Source organism: Chaetodon auriga, chromosome 11, assembly GCF_051107435.1.
Source record: "Chaetodon auriga isolate fChaAug3 chromosome 11, fChaAug3.hap1, whole genome shotgun sequence".
NCBI lineage: Eukaryota > Metazoa > Chordata > Actinopteri > Chaetodontiformes > Chaetodontidae > Chaetodon > Chaetodon auriga.
The window spans coordinates 1,142,760-1,161,756 of record NC_135084.1 but is presented as its reverse complement, the minus strand read 5'-3'; the positions used below and the strand labels follow the sequence as shown (position 1 = coordinate 1,161,756).

The 18,997-nt window shown below is 42.7% G+C and overlaps 1 protein-coding gene across 3 annotated transcripts in view; it reads right to left on the bottom strand.

Annotated features, from left to right (window-relative positions):
- piezo1 (piezo type mechanosensitive ion channel component 1 (Er blood group)) overlaps window positions 1–18,997 on the bottom strand; it is a 209,035-nt gene that overhangs the window by 40,413 nt on the left and 149,625 nt on the right. For 2 of the 3 annotated variants that reach the window (XM_076743050.1, XM_076743052.1), the window contains exons 31-39: window positions 12,417–12,517; window positions 11,952–12,090; window positions 11,487–11,561; window positions 10,759–10,931; window positions 10,534–10,646; window positions 9,955–10,131; window positions 9,434–9,692; window positions 1,521–1,709; window positions 110–307 (exon numbers count right to left, since the gene is read on the bottom strand). In XM_076743050.1, the coding sequence (XP_076599165.1) occupies window positions 110–307; window positions 1,521–1,709; window positions 9,434–9,692; window positions 9,955–10,131; window positions 10,534–10,646; window positions 10,759–10,931; window positions 11,487–11,561; window positions 11,952–12,090; window positions 12,417–12,517 (1,424 nt within the window). The remainder of the gene's footprint in view (window positions 1–109; window positions 308–1,520; window positions 1,710–9,433; window positions 9,693–9,954; window positions 10,132–10,533; window positions 10,647–10,758; window positions 10,932–11,486; window positions 11,562–11,951; window positions 12,091–12,416; window positions 12,518–18,997) is intronic. The other variant, XM_076743051.1, reaches the window with a different exon arrangement.

The following is an 18,997-nucleotide window of genomic DNA, read 5'->3' as shown; positions in this document are numbered from 1 at the left end:
TATATATTGATAATATAACATTGTGTCACTGCTTGTCAGCTTGTCTTGTCAGTGGCCAAGGCCACAGTGACAGATAGTAGGTTATAGTAGTAGAAGTATTTGTGGAAACCTTTGTAAGATGGTCCAGTTCAGTAAATTCCAGATTTTCCAGGATGGATATTGAGCTGTCTCCCTCCCCCTCTTCTCCTCCTCCTTCCTTTTGCCTTCCATCTTCATTTTCTTTTCCAGTTTTTCCTTCATTTTTATAACTTTCTGATGAGGGGCTCTGTTTCTCTAGCGGGCCCTCGTGGTCCCACAGGCCATAACGCTGTACACACACACATACAGAGTGGACACAAAAAAAAATCCAAACGAGTGAGGCTGAAGTTATGTTGACTAAAATGGCAAAAAGCAGCATGGGGAGAGTTTACCTTTCTTCTCTGTCCTGCTCTTTCTTGGATTTGAGATTTGTGAGCAATGTCTGTTTCTCAAGTAAAGATTTAATATATTGTTTAAAACTATAACAACATAGATCACGTTTGTGTGGCATGTCCATGTATTTTTGCTATAGTAAGCATCTACTCAAGGTACATTAGAAATAGTCTGAGCACAATTTTCCCAATCATACTGTACCAAAACACTAGGCCTAACTAGCATTACCATGCAATAGAAGAACAATGCTGCTCCACCTCACCAGTTGGTCAGATGATGCTGAAATGCATAAACAGTATGCTTCTGCCTCAGGCCTCTAGTTCCACAGTAGTGTGGTAAAACAGCATGTGCTTACAGCATATATGACACTAATTAAATAATGAGCTGCAGGAGTTGTCCCTTCACCAGCATCTCAGATACTGCTATTAGTTACTGATATCACTTCGTTTGTCGCTTTAAGCCCTGTATAATATTACCTCATTATCCTACAGGGATGTAAAACATACATACATTCTTGTATGTTATGCCAATATTTTTTTTTCTATGTCTTTCAAGCAATTGATATTCATCTGTTCTATTTTGTGACTATTTAACCTTACCTGAGTTTTAATTCATCATATAGCAATATTTGTTGTTGTAGCCACTCAACAGTGAGTTTATGATAAGCACAGTCAGTCTGTATGTCCTATACAGAGGTGCTCCGGATAACAGGGGGACAGATTTGTCTGTTAGTTGTCTGTCACAGGTTCTATTATACTGTTAAAGCTGACCAGAGTATGTGGACCATTCGGAAGAGACACACATCAGGTTCAATCACCTAGGGCAGAAGTGTCATGAAACTGACAGCTGATAAAACATAAACACTATACTGGAACTCAAAGCCTGACAAGTGGGGCTTACTGAAATGAATGGTCCTGTTTTCACTGGCTGTATAGAAAGTCACTGTCTGGAGGGAACTTTTTAGCACAAAGCATGACCATGCATTTGCAGGGGTGTATTCTGAAAAGTGGAGTATAGCCAGTTATGCCCTTGTTGTTTTCACCTGGTAGCACAAGTTTAGCATGACTTACTGGTTGTAAAGTGTGACCATTACTGTAATACTAACTGACCATGAGCAGGGATCTGTGGAAGAACAGAGCCAGCAGCTGAAGAAGATCATATCTGATGTAGTTGTCAGTCTTCTCCAAGCCCAGGATTCGAGGTAGGAAGAAAGGTTTGTCTTCATTCAGAGTCATCTCATAAACACTGTTCCAGGGAAAAAATCCAAACTGGAAAAGGTATTTTACTATCACCATCACCTGGAAAGGAGTTGAGCAGCAGAGCAGTGTCACCAGTTAGATCAGAAAAGAGCACAGAAAAGGAAATAATACACATACTGTCCATCCATCATATGTTAGCTTGTTGTGACCTGTGTATGGCAGTCATCTTGGACTTTTTAGTGTAAAGCAGTAATTGGAATACTGAGGTGAAAGATCTCAGAATTAGGTTTATTGACAAGTAAGTTTTCACATATGAGAAATTTGCCTTGGTGCTTTGGTGCATAGCAACAAACATAGCAAGTACAAGAGTACAAAAATAAAAAGCAAGCACTGCAAGGACAATGAAATATGAAAAACACATAAAAACAATAAAAATGATTTCTACAATACGATCATTATTTAAATGAAAGAGTGGTACAGTTTTGTGCAGGAATGTGCAATAGCTAACAGTATGCAGGATAAGAATATTTGAATTGTGCAAGACAGTAATCCATTAAAGACCTGCATTAATGTAAGGCATTAAGTCAAATGATGTCAACCTTACAAGTCTGTATCTTTCCTGGGTTTTTGTTATTCAGGGACGCAACCCTAAAGCTCTAAAGCTTCTCACTTACAATTGACAGCTCCTCAGTCTCCCCCTCCCCTCAGGTAAAGAGTCTGGGTATCATCCTCGATAGCTCACTTTCATTTCAATCTCACATTAATAACATTTCCCAGTCTGCATATTTCCATCTACGCAGCATTAATCGTCTCTGTCCCTCCCTCACCCCCCGTACTACTTCTATCCTCGTTCACAGCCTCGTCACCTCCCGTATCGATTACTGCATTTCTCTCCTCTTTGGTCTTCCTCACAAATCCCTCCATAAGCGCCAACTCGTACAGAACTCAGCCGCTCGCATCATCACCAAAACCCCCTCTTTTCACCACATCACCCCCGTCCTACTGCAACTCAACTGGCTCCCGGTCAATTTCAGAATCGAATTCAAAATCCTCCTGTGTGCATTCAAAGCCATCCACAACCTCGCCCCTCCCTATCTGTCTGATCTCCTCCATGTCGCCAGCCCCTCCCGCTCCCTCAGGTCCTCCTCCTCCATCCACCTTACTGTGCTCCCTGCCCGCCTCAGCACCATGGGGAGCTGAGCTTTCAGCCGCTCTGCTCCCTAACTCTGGAACTCTCTAACCTGAAAAAACTGAAAAAGGTGAGGGCGGTGGAGCAGTGGCCAGTCCCAGAGACCCATAGGAAGTTGTAGCAGTTTTTGGGGTTCGCTAACTTCTATCGGCAGTTCATCCAGGATTACAGTGAGATTGCTGCACCTCTGACTAAGCTAACTTCTTCTTCAGTGAATTTTAGCTGGTCAGCTAAGGGGGACAAGGCCTTCAATAAATGGAAGGAGCTGTTCACCACGGCTCCAGTGTTGGTACAACCCGACACAGGTAAGCAATTCATTGTGGAGGTGGATGCTTCAGGCACCACTGTGAGGGCTGTCCTGTCTCAAAATGTGGGGTTAGAGAACCGCTTGCACCCTCATTCACCAAAGGAACAGCCATTTGTTGTCTGGACTGATCATAAGAATCTGTCACGCAGACATACGTCACTCAAAAGACTCAACTCCCAATAAGCCAGGTGGGCACTTTTCTTCACTCTCACTTACAGACCAGGATCCTGGAACACCAAACCAGACACCATCTCCTGTCAGTTCTCCCCATCTGAGCCTGATGCAACTCCCGACACCATTCTGCCTGCTGGTCAGGCTGCAGTCACCTGGGAGATTGAAAGAGTGGTCCAGGAAGCCCAGCTGTTAACGAACCGCCACCTGTCTTGTCCCAGTGTTTTCTTTTCCCCTTTTCCATTGTGTTATCTGGTTGTCTGTCTGTTCCCCTGTCTGTCTCAGCTGGGTGTTTCCCTACACTCGGCTGGCTCTGCCTTGTCAGCAGCACACCTGGCGCGCATTACCTGATGCACAGAATAAAAGGGAGGCTCCCCTTGCTACCTGTTGCCAGATTGTCCTCATCTCTCTGTCGCTCTTCCATGTTGTCCACAGTGTGAGTAGTACTCTCGTGATTGTGTTTCTGATTAATGTTGGACTTTGTCAGTTTGCCACTAATGTCTGCTTCTCTGTTTCCGTGCCTGCCAGCCCCGTCTGTGCTTGTGTTTGCCTGCCTGTTCTTCGCTGCCTTTTTGTCCATTTCCACTCCTTATGAGTGTGCCTTTTGTTCCTCTTGTGTGTAAAAATAAATTATTATTGTTAATTTATCTCTGTCTCTGGTCTGCATATTTGAGTCCTTAACACTTAGCATGTGTTAAGTGTAACACCAGCAACAAAATCCTGACCCAGGTAACAGTCCACCTAACAAACTCTTTGTGTCCCAATCAGTCCATTCCCAGGTGCTGCAATGGACTCATGCTACCAGTCTTGCTTGCTACCCTGGAGCCAACCGAACCATGTCTCTCCGTCACAAACACTTTTGGTAGCCCTCTCTGGAGACAGACGCACTTGAATATATCACTGCCCACGCCACTTGTGCTCGGAGCAATGTCTCTGACCGAGACTCGGCTGGAATCCTCCACCCCCTGCCTGTCCCCTGGAGGCCATGGTCCCATATAGCTCTGGACTTTGTCAGTGGTTTGCCATCCTCTAAAGGTAACACTGCCATACCAACCATAGTTACAGAGACTGTGTTTTCAAGGCTGCGCATTTCATCGCACTACAGCAGGAGTTCTAACACAACATGTTGTCAGGTTACAAGGCATTCCACATGACATTGTTCTGACCATGGGCCCCGGTTCTCATACCATGACTGGAAGGCTTTTGCTAAAGTGCTAGGAATAGCTGAGCTAGACCTGTCCCTCATGACCTGAGAGGTCTGGATACTTCATATAGAGTTAATAAATCTAGAATATATTTTGGTCCTAGACCATTTAATGCTTTGTAAACCAACAGTAAGATTTTAAAGTCTATTCTTTGACTCACAGGAAGCCAATGTAGTGATCTGAGGACTGGTGTGATATGGTCCATTTCTGGTGTTTGTAAGGACTCGTGCAGCAGCATTTTGAATCAGCTGTAGTTGCCTAATTGTTTTTTTGTTTAGGCCAGCAAAGACTCCATTGCAATAGTCCAACCTTGTGAAAATGAATGCATGAACAAGTTTTTCCATGTCTTCTTTGGACAGACATCCCTTAATTCCGGTTATATTTTTCAGGTGGTAGTAGGCTGATTTGGTAATGAGCTTTAAATGGCTGTTAAAATTCAGGTCAGAATCAATAATTACACCAAGATTTCTGGCTTTATCTGTTGTTGTCAGTGACATGGAGTTAAGGTGAGCACTGATCTTTGACCTTTCATTTTTGGGGCCAAATGCAATCACTTCTGTCTTATCTGCATTAAGCTGAAGAAAATTCTGGCACATCCATTCATTGATCTGATGAATTCACTCACTCAGTGAAAGTAAGGGACTGTAGTCATGTGATGACACAGAAATATAAAGTTGTGTATCATCTGCGTAAGTATGATAAGAAATATTATGCTGCTCCATAATCTGAGCTAGGGACAACATGTAGATATTGAGAAGAAGTGGTCCCAGAATGGACCCTAGTGGCACCCCACACATTATCTTTTTTAGTTCAGAAACATGCTCACCAATTGACACAAAGTAGTCTCTATCTTGTAAATAGGATTTGAACCAGTGTAGTACAGTGTCAGTAAGTCCCACCCACTTTTCCAGTCTGTCAAGAAGTATGTCATGATCAACTGTATCAAGGGCAGCACTGAGATCTAATAATATTAATACTGAGGTTTTGGAAGCATCATTATTCAGATGTATGTCATTTAAAACTTTGATAAGTACAGTCTCAGTGCTGTGGTGTGGACGAAATCCAGACTGAAATGCATTAAAAAAGATTGTTCTGCATCATGAAAGCATGCGTTTGTTGAAAAACAGCCCTTTCAATAATTTTTCCTAAAAAGGGAAGATTTGATACTGGCCTGTAGTTACTTATTCCTGAAGCATCCAGATTAGTCTTTTTTAGGAGAGGTTTTATTACTGCAGTTTTCAAGGCCTGGGGAAACTGACCAGACTGAAGAGAATTATTTATTATCTGCAACACATCTGAAGCTATGCAATCAAAAACATTTTTGAAAAAGTTTGTTGGCAGAGAATCAAGGCAGCATGTTGTGGATTTTAACTGTATTACAGTTTCTGTCAGCCTTGTATGATCTAGAAGGTTAAAATGTGCTTTATTAACTGGAAAAAAGGAGGCACAGATGGACTTATTATGTTGCCTGAGCTGGAGCTGCACACTGTTTATCTTATCCTTGAAATTTTATCTGCAAAGAAGGCTGCAAATTCATTGCATGACTTGTTGGATAGCAGTTCAGGAAGGGCTGATGCTGTGGGGTTTGTCAGTCAATCCACAACAGAAAACAATGTGCAGGCATTATTACAGTTTCTGTTGACAATCTCTGAGAGGAATGCTTGCCTTGCCTTTTTTAGTTCATGGTTATAGGTGTGGAGACTGTTTTTGTAAATCTCATAATGAACCTGGAGTTTGGTTTTTCGCCACTTGCACTCTGCCTGTCTGCAGACTCTTTTCTGGACTTTGACCAGTGTCGTGTTTCTCCAAGGTGCCTTTTTCCTTCACTTATGAAACTGAAATTCGGAGGGGCTGACTCATTGAGAACTGCTGCACTGTTATCTTGTCCTAACCAAGTTCAGTAAAAAACATAAAATCAAGCTTGTGCCTGATGATAAAGTCATTGATTAAGAATGATTTGCCTGCCAAAGACCTAACATTTAAAAGAGCTAACTTAAATGTGCTAAAAAGTCCAACATCCCCATGTTTTAGAACATACTGTGGCTGACATGGAATACATGTTAAATTCAATGACGTGATGTTTCAGGAGCGATGGACCGATCTTCTCCTCCTACCTATTGAGACATGAATCAATGAAGCTTCCGGCACAATGGCAGGGCCCATTTCCTTGGAAAAGTCAGGCATAACATTTGCCTTAAAAGCTGGACCCAGAACACATCAGTTACCAACACAAATAGGTGGCTGTGCTGGGCTCTTACTAGGGGACTGGAGTAGGTTCAGATCAAGCTGTGGAGGGGGTGGAGGTGGTGCCCGTCGGCACTGTGGTGGTCAAGAGGGACAGGGTGGTTGTAGGGGGCGGGGTGGAATTTGGGGGGACAGGATCCCAGATGGGCGAGGAGTAAGTCTGATGCCAGCGCTGACAAGTTTGTTCATTTGGTCAGTAAACTCCAGCAGGGGGGAGGAGGGTGATGGGATACCCAGTGAAGATGATGAGCTAGATGGAGTTTGGGCAGTTGAAGATGGTGACCTAGGTGGAGTTGTGGTGGTTGGAGTCGTTGAATCCTCATGAGCAGTGGCCCTTGGTGGAGGTCATGGGGCATCCCCTTTTTTGCTCTGGCACCCATCATGGTTAGAGCATACAGACAGGGGGAGAGTCGGTTCTCCTTCTTGTTTTGGTGTTTGCTGCTTTTGTTTGGATTCCTCTTGTCTCTTGTCCTTGGGAGTGGGAACAGTGTTACGCAGGAAGAAAGATAGGTTGGAGGCAAAAAGTTTTACTCTCGACTTGTTTAGGGAAAGACCGTCTTGAAAAAATGTCTGTGGTCCCGGAAAAAGTTTAAATTGTCAATAAAATGCACTGAGTGGACATCACATACAGTTGAAAGCCATCTGTTTACCACCAACAATCTGCTGAATCTCTCTCCTCCTCCTCTGACTCGTGGTAAAGGCGCACTGAAGAAGACCTCAGCATTCAGAAAGCTCACTGCATTTAGCAGTTTACCTAAGTCTCGTTTGAGCACTTCAGATTGTTGTTTCGCAATGTCATTTGCCCCTGTGTGCAGTACAAGGTATTTCAAAGTTGGCATTTCTGCAACAATACTAAGGATTCTGTCGGTCATGTTGGAGACTGTATCATCAGGAAAGCACAACACTTTTGTGTTTCTGCTGTACATGCTTCCCACATCTTTAATAGCAGAATCACCAACAACCAGAGTCTCAGGACCAGTCAGTAGCTTTCCTTGTAGCTTTCTATGTTCTGACTTCCTGTCAGGCCTTACCCTTCTCTGTGAGTCTGAGAAGTTATCCAGGTTTTCAGTTGGAGATCCAGGGTCCTGCAGAAGTGGAGCAAACCGATTATGTAACTGCACACTAGCTGGTTTGGGAGCTTTGTTGCTCATCTTCCCATTAGCTTTTATCCACGGCTGTGTTTTACGCTGCACAGGTGTTGAGGAGGATGATAACGCAGGCCAGTCTGTCGCATCATAGATCTCTGGGCGCTGAGTTCTACCTGTTGGACGTCTCCCCATATCAGCTGATTTACTCTTGGGCTCTGCCCTGAGAGCTTTCAAGGACGGACTGATACTGGCAGATTTCTTGCCCGATACACAGCCCTTTAGTTTCGTGGGAGCTGTATCAGAGCTAATTAGCTGGATGTTAGCATTCTCCAGTCCGCTGTTTTGAGTCAGCTGCAAAGTGCTGTCATTTCCACAAGGTCTGTTCACTTCTGCATTTATTTCCAGACGCTGAACTTTAGTTTCCAACACTGCAACCTGCTGCAGAAGTTTGTGGAGGTCATCTGCGGAGAAAGGAGGCATCTTGGTGCTAGTTGGCTTTAGCTGCCAGCAGGCTTTTTCTGTTGGTAGACCCAAGCAGGCTTTTTCTGTCAGTAGGCCAGAGCAGAGTGTATCCGTGAAATATCAGAGGTCGCAAAGGTCATCCACAACTTTTAAATATTTGTCCTTTAAATATGTCTTTAGATGTCCAATTCAGCCAAAAATTAAAACTTTCAAGTTTAAGGAAAATTAGAATAAACACAGAAAACAAGATGGGAAATCACAACCCCAGACAGAAACCAGCTACCAGAGGAGGAGGGGGTGGAGTGTAAACCAGCGCGTTGTTCCCAGCAAAATATACATCTCTTGGTGAAGAAGTTGGCTGAAAACCACCAAGCACAGGGCTCGCACTAAAGTGCAATTCTCTGACCCGATGCAAATAACACACAGACAAATTGTTTGCACATGTTAAAAAGCCTTTTTTTTTTTTCAGCTTAGTGGTTAGGCTACCGTTAATGTCAGTTAAGCCAATTAACTGTGTTCTCTCTGTACTCTCTGTTGCGCAAGCTCATTGTATTTTTTGATTGGCCAGGATTTTTTATTTTTTTTTAATTATCATTTTGAACTGTGATTGGTTTCTCAAGTTAGATCAGTGAAGGAGCCTAATTAATGTTGGAATTTGATAACAAATATATGCTCAACCAATAAAAAAGTGTAACCTTCATTAATTTTACATTTAACAATACATTTACATTACTATTTGATCGAAGAATTATAATAATTATTACAACCAAAACAATGAGCTGAGAGAGGCTAAAAATCTCTGTGGAGTTAAAGGAAACTGTCAGTGAAATTTAATTCTTGAAGGGTGAGTCACTATGCCCTCTTTTTACATGATGATAGAAAATTGTATTAGTTCAGCTACAAACTAATTTAAACTGATAAAAACATTTAAATCTGTTACATTTCGTTTTGACATTTTCTCTCATTTTTCTTAATGGAATGATTTGGACCTGTACTTTTTGATATGCAACTGCTGCTGACACTGCTGTTTGTAACCACATAATTGTTAACATAAAGAATATTGATTGGTGTACCTTATGCGTGTGCCTGTGGTCGTTTATGGCAAAGAAGCTTCTTAAGTTTCTGATGAGTGTCTCTGTGTGTCTCTGTGTTCCTACCTCTGTGTAGACTATAGCAGTCATCCAAAACCTCTTGGTTGGTCTTGGAACAGCCAACATAGCCCATAGGAACACCAATATGGGCAGGACCAGTGATATCACAGAGGCACTGACCACGTTGTTTAACACTATGATGAAATAGCAGACTAGCTCTGAGTTAGCTGCCAGCAGGTTGTACATGGCAAACAACAGCTTCAGCAGACGGTTTTGGTTGTTATAGAACTCTCTGCTCTGTTCCAGTTCCTCAATGAAGAACTGCCTGCAGAGACGGAATAGAAGGCACAACCATGAATTTGTATTCATTTATCATTGTATTCATTGATATTCTTTCAATGACCAGAACTATGAAACAAAACACAAGTTGTAATAAACAATAGTTTTCTTTTATACATTCATGACTTGAACATTCCCTTTGCAAACATTGTGGTATCACTGATGTTCGATACAAAGTACTGTAAAACCAATGTGTCACCATGGATCATTGTTTGCCACCGTAAGTTATGAGCGCCCTCATTATCTACCTGTCTCCCAGTAGCTCGCTGGCTGTTCTGGAGTGTCTGTGCTGTTGTTTGGATGAGACTGATACCAGCTCCATGCTGCTGGATTGGGGTTCTGGACTCAAGAGTTTCCCAGTACTGTTGAGCCTTGGCCTGGGGGTAGACTGGCCTGTCATACCCCCACTATACACCTCCAGGCAGCTAAGAGTGATTCAAACAAATATACACATACAAATGCATAAAAAGGGAGAAACAGATGAAACACAGATTATTGTACAGGTATGTGTTATTCAGAGCAAAATCATAAATCTAAAGCCCTCTGGCTGCCACCCTATGAAACAGGTGGGCAATACAAACATCACATGATCAACTATTCCTAGAGCCTTACCAGTAGAGATACTAAATATGTACATTTGTCCTGAGGTTATTGCTACATGAAAAGGAAATAAAGTTTAAAAAACAAAGAGGATTTGTTCTTTATGGACATACTCAGGTAATGTCAACACATCAGCACAACAGCATCCATGGTTCTAGGAGTGGTGCCACTCATCTGTGGTTGGTAAATAGAAAACACAAGTGACAAACACTCTTCACCATTCTAACCTGTATCTGGTCGAGTTTTCTGCATCAGTCTCATCCAATGAGGTCTCCAGTGTGGGACTCTCACTGCCCTGAGACACCCGGTCATCTGTAAAGTCTGCGGTTGCATGATGCTGCTAATCAAAGGAAGACGGACAAAATGAGACGGTGTGTGTATGGTTTGTTTGTGCTGAGTGTTCAATTCCAAAGATCTGATTTGCTTAACAAAAGTGTCTGTGTTGTGTTTACCTGCTGTATCCTGTGTATGATGAAGTAACGTTCATTGCACAGAACAGTAGATGTCTCTCTGTACTGTTTGGTCAGCAGGTTGAGCCACTGAGTCAGTCCATCCACCATGGCCAGAACTATGGCCCATAAGAAGCGCAGGATATCCAAGATCCTCTGAACCATCTCACCATGACCTGCAACACACAGAGAAATGGGGGAGGACAGAATAACAGGTGATAAAGTGGAATTTAGCAGGTTTGTGAGAAATCTTCATCTACTGTGTACACTATTTTCTATCAATCTGAAAGATTGAGGAGTGACTTCTGGGGCTATTTGTAAATGTAGGTACAGGAATTACAAGGAGAGCAGTTTGCGCCTAAAATGTTCTCACATTTCTACTAGTTGCGTGTTGTAAATCGTGTATTATTAAGACAGCAGTAATTTACGCCTGCTGTGTGTACTGTTATCTGTGTACTATTTGATAAATATGGCTATCCCAGTCCAATAAAGTTGAGAATCTGAGCCAATCAACTCAGTCTGAAGACTTCTTGTACTGGCTTTATGAACTGAATTACACTCTGTATAGCTTTTTAGGGTTGTTAGGAACCCATTTCCAGAACACAAAACCAATGTACTGAGCGTATTTGTAAGTTACTCTTAAGAGAAAGGGATTCATTCACTACACATTGTAGTGGACACAGCAGCATAATGAGAGGCTGAGGAAGCAAAGACCTTGAACGTAAACCTACCAGACTCCTGTTCCTCTGGCTCCTCTACCTCCCCCTGAGTGACAAAGTCCTCAAACACACCATTGTCCCCACAACCTAATCCCCCTCAAACACACACACACACACACACACACACACACACACACAAACAATATACATATTAGTATGTCTGTCTGTGTACGACTCATCTTGGATTATGTTGACTGTGGTCATTAATTCATGCTTCAACTGCAAAACAAGTTTTGAATCAATTACTGATGCAGCCTGTGAGAGAACTGAGACTACTTTTCTTCCTTCATCATCGTATATTTTACAAATCATTGGCACAAGTCACGCATAAATGTAGACTTAGGCTAATCAAGCTCTCCTCCTGACAAAATACATTTTACAAAGGTCACATGCTCTCCTCTCCAGTTTGCTCTGTTACAATGTCTTGTCACTGCTCTGGCATCCCTGATAGTAAAAAAGGACACAAGAATATTTAACCTATCACAGAGGAAGGTTCCTGTTGTGAATCCACTCTTCCATCTCTCTCCTTTCTCTCAATCGTCCTCAAGTGTCGCTGGCGTCTCTGACGTTCTCTCAAAGCTGTTTTCACACTCGTCACCCACGCTTGGTATGCCAACTGAAAGGAAAAAACAAGAATCAACAATAAAATAAACATATGTAAATTAGAGATTAAACATTGTGCGTTAACAATAGTAACACATTTTAATATAACAACAGCAACTATAAGCAATATGCAATATCAGTCAGATATTTTATTTTTGTGTTTTCTTTTTACATTTAGTTTGCCAATATATTTTTAGTTTCTGTGGCCGACCTCTTCAGGAGTAAATCTTTATTTATTTATTTTTATTTTGTATATTTTATCATATATATATATATGTGTGTGTGTGTGTGTGTGTGTGTGTGTGTGTGTGTGTGTTTTATATCAGTTGTGTGTCTGACCTGACAGGCAGTCTGTTTCTGAGGCTTCTGTTCTTCAGAGTGTAGATCCTCTTCATCCTCACTGTCTGATTCAAATAGGTAGTACTCCCCTGAGTGGAGCACTGTCAGTAGAAGAGGCAAATTTTCATTTTCTTTCTTTTATCTCCCTATATGGAGATTGAAATTAAATATGAACAAAATCAAACACCACATGAATACATATTTAAATACTTATAAAGGAAAGCCTAAAGCAGCCTTAACATTACATCACATACTTACCCAAAGAAAGAGAGAGGGTGAGTGAGAGAGAGAGATGGAGAGACAGACAGGGTGGGCACTGGCCAGCTGTAGGCCTGAGAGAACAGGTAGGTTTTAAGTTTGCTTTTAAAAGACAGCACAGTTGTGGTACATCTTATATTGACAGGCAGTTTGTTTGAGAGATTGGGTCCATAGTTACTGAGAGCACTGTCTGATCAGTGTCTAATGATCTGACAGTTCTGGAGGATTTGTAAGCAGTGAGCACTTCAATTCTGTATTGCATGTGACGCCAATGAAGTGATTTAGGCATAGTAATATGTTCAGTTTTTCTTGTCTCAGTAAGTATTCTGGCTGTAGCATTCTGTAACAGGTAGAGCTGTCCCTCATCTTTTTGGGAAGTCCTACAAAAAGGGCATTACAGTAATCTAGCCTTGAGGAAATGAATGGGTGAACCAGTTTTTCAGCAACTGACTGAGACAAGATAGATTTAAATTTAGAATACTTTTTAGGTCATAAAATGTTGTCCCAGCTACACTTGTAATGTGGCTTATGAGGTTCAGTTCTAAATCTTAGATTTCTAACCTGCTTGCTGGCTTTCAGAGACAGCAGGAGTAAATCTCCTGTCAATCTCATTCTTGTCATGTTTTTAACTGCAGAAAGTTTTGGGCAATCCAGTGTCTAAACTCACTGATGCAGTTGACAAGATCATGTAGCTGAGGTTATCATGTGAAATACACAATTGTGTATCAACAGCGATATATGAATGGTAAGAGACATTGTGCTTCTGTATGAGAGAATCAAGTGGCAGCATATATAAATTGAACAGTACAAACAGTACAAGGAATGTTGAAAGAGCCAGATTTAAAGTTGTCACGAGACACAGAGAATGTCCTGCCTGTTAGGGGGGAAGAGGGTCACTCAATGACAGTCAGAGTAATGCTAAAATTGAGGGTTTGCTTGAAGCACTGTTGATCTTTACACCATTGATTATTTTCTATGAGAGCTCAGTGCTTCAGTGCTGTGGTTGGCTCTGAAGGTGGATTGATACACATCGTGCATATTGTGGAGTAATGAGTAACTACGCAGCTGTTTATAGACTTTTCTTTTTAAGCAGTTTACTAAGAAAAGAGATATTGCTGATTGTTCTGTAGTCACTTATCACAGATGGGTTTAAGTTGTTTTTTTTAGTATTGGTGTAACAATAGCATTCTTGAAGGAAGACGGGAAGGTTCCTGATTAAAAAGATCTGTTTACAATATTCAATACATCATGTGACAGTGGAATACACATTTGAAAAATGTTGTGGGAACTGGGTCATAGGCGCAGGTGGAGGAGCTTAGCTGCGGTATTGCCTCTTGTCTCATTAGAGGTAATAGGTGAAAATTTCTACATTGTGCCCATGGTGGTATGACAATGTAGGGGCAGAGTAAGGCCACACCCATTCAAATGCAATGTTGTTAGATTTTTTGGAATATCAGAAATTTTTCCTTGAAAGAATGACATTTGACTTGAGAGAAACTCCACAGAAATTTATTTTTTGGGCTGAGCAGTTTCTCAGTAGTGGAGAATAGAAATTAGTCATTGTTTTGGTTATCATACATTATCTGAAAAATTTTGTCTAGAAAATTTCTTCTCTATATTAAAGCTTCTAAGTGTATTTTTGAAGATTTGAGATGAACCAGCAGTTTGGCCCTTTGCAACAAAGACTTTCTTTTGCATTATTATTCTTACTCCATCCCCCAAGGAGAATTTGGTGTTACAGATACCATTTTGGTTTTTGTGGGTAAAATGTTGTCAATAATTTGGTCAAGAACTCAGCTGAAGTTCTCCACCATGGCATCTCCAGTCCACTCTGCCAGAGTGAAGGGTGCCATGTCAGCATGCTGTCTGATAAACATACCTATTGCATCTTCATGGATAAAATACTTATTTTTATTTCTGACTGCACTGTGGTGCTTACAGAGCCAGGTCATACTAAAAATTGTGTAGAAGTGGTCTGTCATTGCAACATCTAGAATGGATGTAACTGTAATATTCAGACCCTTTGAGATAACCAGATTGAGCCTATGGCATTTTTGTGAGTATGCCCTGTAAAATGAGAATTCAAATTACTCAGATCAGTAAACTGTTTTGTATCTTGATTATTGGGGTTATCATTGTGGATGCTGAGGTTCCCTGAGATGACAATGCAGTCAAATTGAATTGAAATTTTGGATAGTAGATCACTAAATTCCTCTAAGAAGCCATGTTTGATTGTAGGAGGGAATATAGATTTACAAGCAACAGCAACATATTCAAAAGATGAGAAAATTCCAGAACAGACATTCAAGCCTAAATGATCACTGTGGAGGGTAGCAACCCCCACCCTTCCTTTTGCATTTTGCACAACGTATAAAGTTGAAATTTTCAGGTGAAGTTCATATCAAATCTTTTTACTTTGTCTCACCCAGCCAGGTATCAGTGAGCTTCCAATGCTGTGCCATCAGTGTGTGAATCATTAAAGCTCACAATGAACCGGTGGCCTAGCCACCAATGTATGAATGTATGTGTGATTGGGTGAATGTGTGTATTTACCATTTTTACTATTAGTGTCAACATGCACCACAGTAGCTGAGACAGACAGGTGATGATGTAGCAGCTGTGGGGTGGAAGTATTAATGTTCTTAACAAGGGCAAGCAGGTGGCAGGAGGTGTGACACCTGTTGATCTGAATATGACGGACCATGGATCAACAACAAGCACAGTTGGAAAGTTGGTATGATTTTCCTCAGCAATGGATGACCTAAGGTGCACACTGACAGGGGAGAGGTCCGCAGTGACGCTCAACTACCCAGTGAGAGCAAGCGACAATGGTGCCGCGTTTCTTTGGAGGATGGGCAGACTACCCAGGCATGGTAAGAGAGGGGGCTGCACGATGTGCAAATAATGGCATTGCAAATTGGAGTCATTTGTAGAAGGAGGAATTTCTGCTCATCCCTACAATGATTGCGGGCTCCAGGGTTTGAAACTTGTTTACCAGATGGAAAGAGCATAGAACAGCAAGGGGAGCACTTGCCCACAGCTTTCTGCCCTCCACCAAAATCCTCTGGTTTGAAGAAGCTCGGGACTTGGGCTTTTCTCCAATGCTCAACCATGCATCTTCTCTCACAGCTGGTCGAGCGTCAAATGAAGCCAACCCATCCACTGCGAGAATGCACTGAGACTGAGGCAGGGTATTGCTGGAGTCTGGTGGGACTAAAAGCTGAGGACACGGAGTATGACACAAGCTTAGCCTGGGCAATGTCAATTGTGGCGAGGTGCAAGAAGAGCTTGTCCTTTTTTCTTAGATCCTCTTGCAGGTGATGGGTGTCTTCATTTATCTGTGAGCAGACAGGCAGACATCTCTCTGACACGCCTAATGGTCAAACAGCTAACTAGCTTGACCACCAGGCTAAAGATGAGCCTAGCCAAGCAAGCAGCAGCAATAGCAGCATCAGAGGGAGATGTAGAGCAAGGGGTATTTTTACGATCAGTCTCTCAAGTAGAAGTCCATGACTGAAAAAAATATCTGAGGTGACAAGAACTTAGGTAGGAACTCCTCCTGTACTCCCACATCGGGGTTTATACAGCAGAGTAATAAGCTGGAGCAGCATCTGTTCACGGTCAACCTCGAGCCAAGAGCCATTCCACTTCCTGGGTCCACAAGGTCGGGTGGCTCTGGTGCTGGACCCGGTGTCATGATCTGGTCCGTTCAGTTTTGCCACTTCCTGTTTTCTTCTTCTTCTTCTTAATCTTCCCACATGTGTCCCACCCTTGTCTGATTCAAGTCTGCTATGCCTGATTAGTTCTCCACCCCTGCCTATTTAAGTGAGTTTGTTTCCATGTTTCCTTGTCGGCTAATCCCTTGTATGTGGGCTATCTGTGCCTTGCCAGTTTGTAGAGTATGTCCTGTAAGAGTATTTCCTAGATTACCTATTTGTGGATCTGCACCTTGTTCCCCAGGGCCTTGCTTTGTTTTTTGGAACCTTGGACACTGGTTCCCTTTTTTTTTTTCATTGGAGGTTTTGCTGGTCGTAAGGACATTTAGATTTTCATTCTTATCAGTTTCACCTACCTGTAAGTCCTTTGTAGCGTAATTATTGAAAAATAAAGTCTTAGTTTAGTCTGCATATTGGGTTCACTTCATGGACCACACAGTATGACAGAATGAACCGACCAGACATGAACCCAGCAGACATGCATCCCCGTTTGGAGGAGGTGAAGGACTTTCATTCCATAACGCTTTACTTACATTTCTGTTGGGATGATTCTCTGGACTCTAGGTATAGGTTGGGAGCTTTAGTCTCCTTGGAAACTGTCATATATCATAAAGACAGGTTCTGGGAAAACCCTGGTGTGCCGGGGGTATTGTGGAAAATGGATTCCATGAAAGCCAGGCTGGAGAAGCAATTAGTTCATCCTCCTTCAGTCCTAGCTCCCAAACAATCAGACCCCCAGACTGCTAGCCTCCTGTCAGCTCCACTTCCTGTTTCATTTTGAATTCCTGGACCACACAGTATAACACCTGGTCTTGGTGTAAGGAGAGGAGCTCCTTCTGGTCCCTGTGCCTGGCACTCAACCTCCAAGATGACAAACCTCAAGTCCACAAGACAACACCCACACAAGGAGGTAGAGCGGTTGTCCACCTATCAGAAGGTCAGTGGTTCAATCCCTGGGCTCAGCAGTTTGCATGTCAAAGTAAAATGGGCAAGATTCTGAATCTCAATTTGCTTCTGATTCTGTGTCATCGGTGTGTGAGTGTGTTAATGCTCGTGATGAGCAAGTGGCCTAGCCACCATCATATGAATGTGTGAAAGACTGGGTGAATGCAAGCCTATGTTGTTAAAGTGCTTTGAGTGGTTGTCAGACTAGAAAAGCACTATATAAATACAGTCCATTCACCATTTACCATTAGATCAAAGTTAAAATCAACTCTGCAATACAGTTTTTTGTGTAGTGGCACCTCGGCCACTATCCAAGATATAGAAGACAAATATATTGAGATCCTTGCTAAAGAACTGGGCCCGTATTCACAAAGCATCCTAAGGCTAAAAGTAGCTCTTAGTGACGTCATTCTTAGAAAAATCTTAGAATTCCTCGAATTCTAAGATTTTTCTTAGAATTATCCCTTGGTAAGATAAAAGTTATTCACAAAACGTCTTAGGCCTTAAGAGAGCTCCTAAGGTGAAAAACTGTTAGGAGGAGGGAAAAGGACTTTTAAGAAGCCTAAAAGTGTCTTAAACAGACAGGGATTGCAGCACATACCAGCGCTTCTCACACTCATCGCTTGTCCGTAAAAGGAGAGGGAACGATGCATTGTTCTGCTGGGCAATGCACACCCAAGTCTGCCTCTTCCCTTGGGCTGTGATCCCGGGACCCGATTTCCCTCTTAATACTGTTTTATTTTCATCCACGAGCTGTGCCAAAAGCAGGCACTGCTCTTGTGTCCAGTTTGGCTTTCTTGTTCTCTTTTCACCCATTTTCAACCACACCTCCTCACTAAGGTAAAAGTTTCTGTACTCTCCTTGCTCAGAGTTGCTCTCAGACACTTCCTGAATCACTCTTAAGCTAAGAGTCCTTGCTAGGAAGAGGAAGAGTTAGGAGCTCTCTTAGAGGACTCTAAGAAGCTTTGTGAATACGGGCCCAGGACATTACCAAAGTCATTGTACAGGAGAAGTCCTCGGAGATGTTGACGCCCAGGAACTTGTAGCTGGAGATGCGTTCAAACTCAGCCCTGTTGATGTGAATGGGGGTGTGACTGCAGCCTTTAGTTTTCCTGTAGTCCACGATGAGCTCCTTGGTCTTCTTGGTATTAAGGGTCAGGTTGTTGTCAGCACACCACATCGCCAGCTGCTGAACCTCATCCATGTAGGCTGACTCGTCATTAATGTTAATCAGGCCTATCACCCTAGTGTCATCTGCGAACTCGATGATGGAGTCTTGGGTGAAGAGAGAGGAGAGGAGAGGGCTCAGCACACAGCCCAGTGGGATGCCGGGGTGGCAGAGGTGTGGTCGTCTAACCTGACAGACTGGGGTCTGTTGGTCAGGAAGTTCAGGGTCCAGTTGCATCAGGGTGGAGTCCAGTGGAGATGGCATCCTCCGTTGACCTGTTGGTCGGTAGGCATGTTGATGGGGTCCAGTGTGGGTGGACGACAGCATTTGAGGTGGGCCAAGACCAGCCTCTCAAAGCACTTGGTGACAATGTTCAGTCAGACGGGGCAGAAGTCATTAAGGCCCACTGTAGCTGACTGCTTCGGTACTGGCACGATGGTGGTGGTCTTGATGCATGTGGGGAATGCTGCCTTGGCGAGTGACAGGTTGAAGAT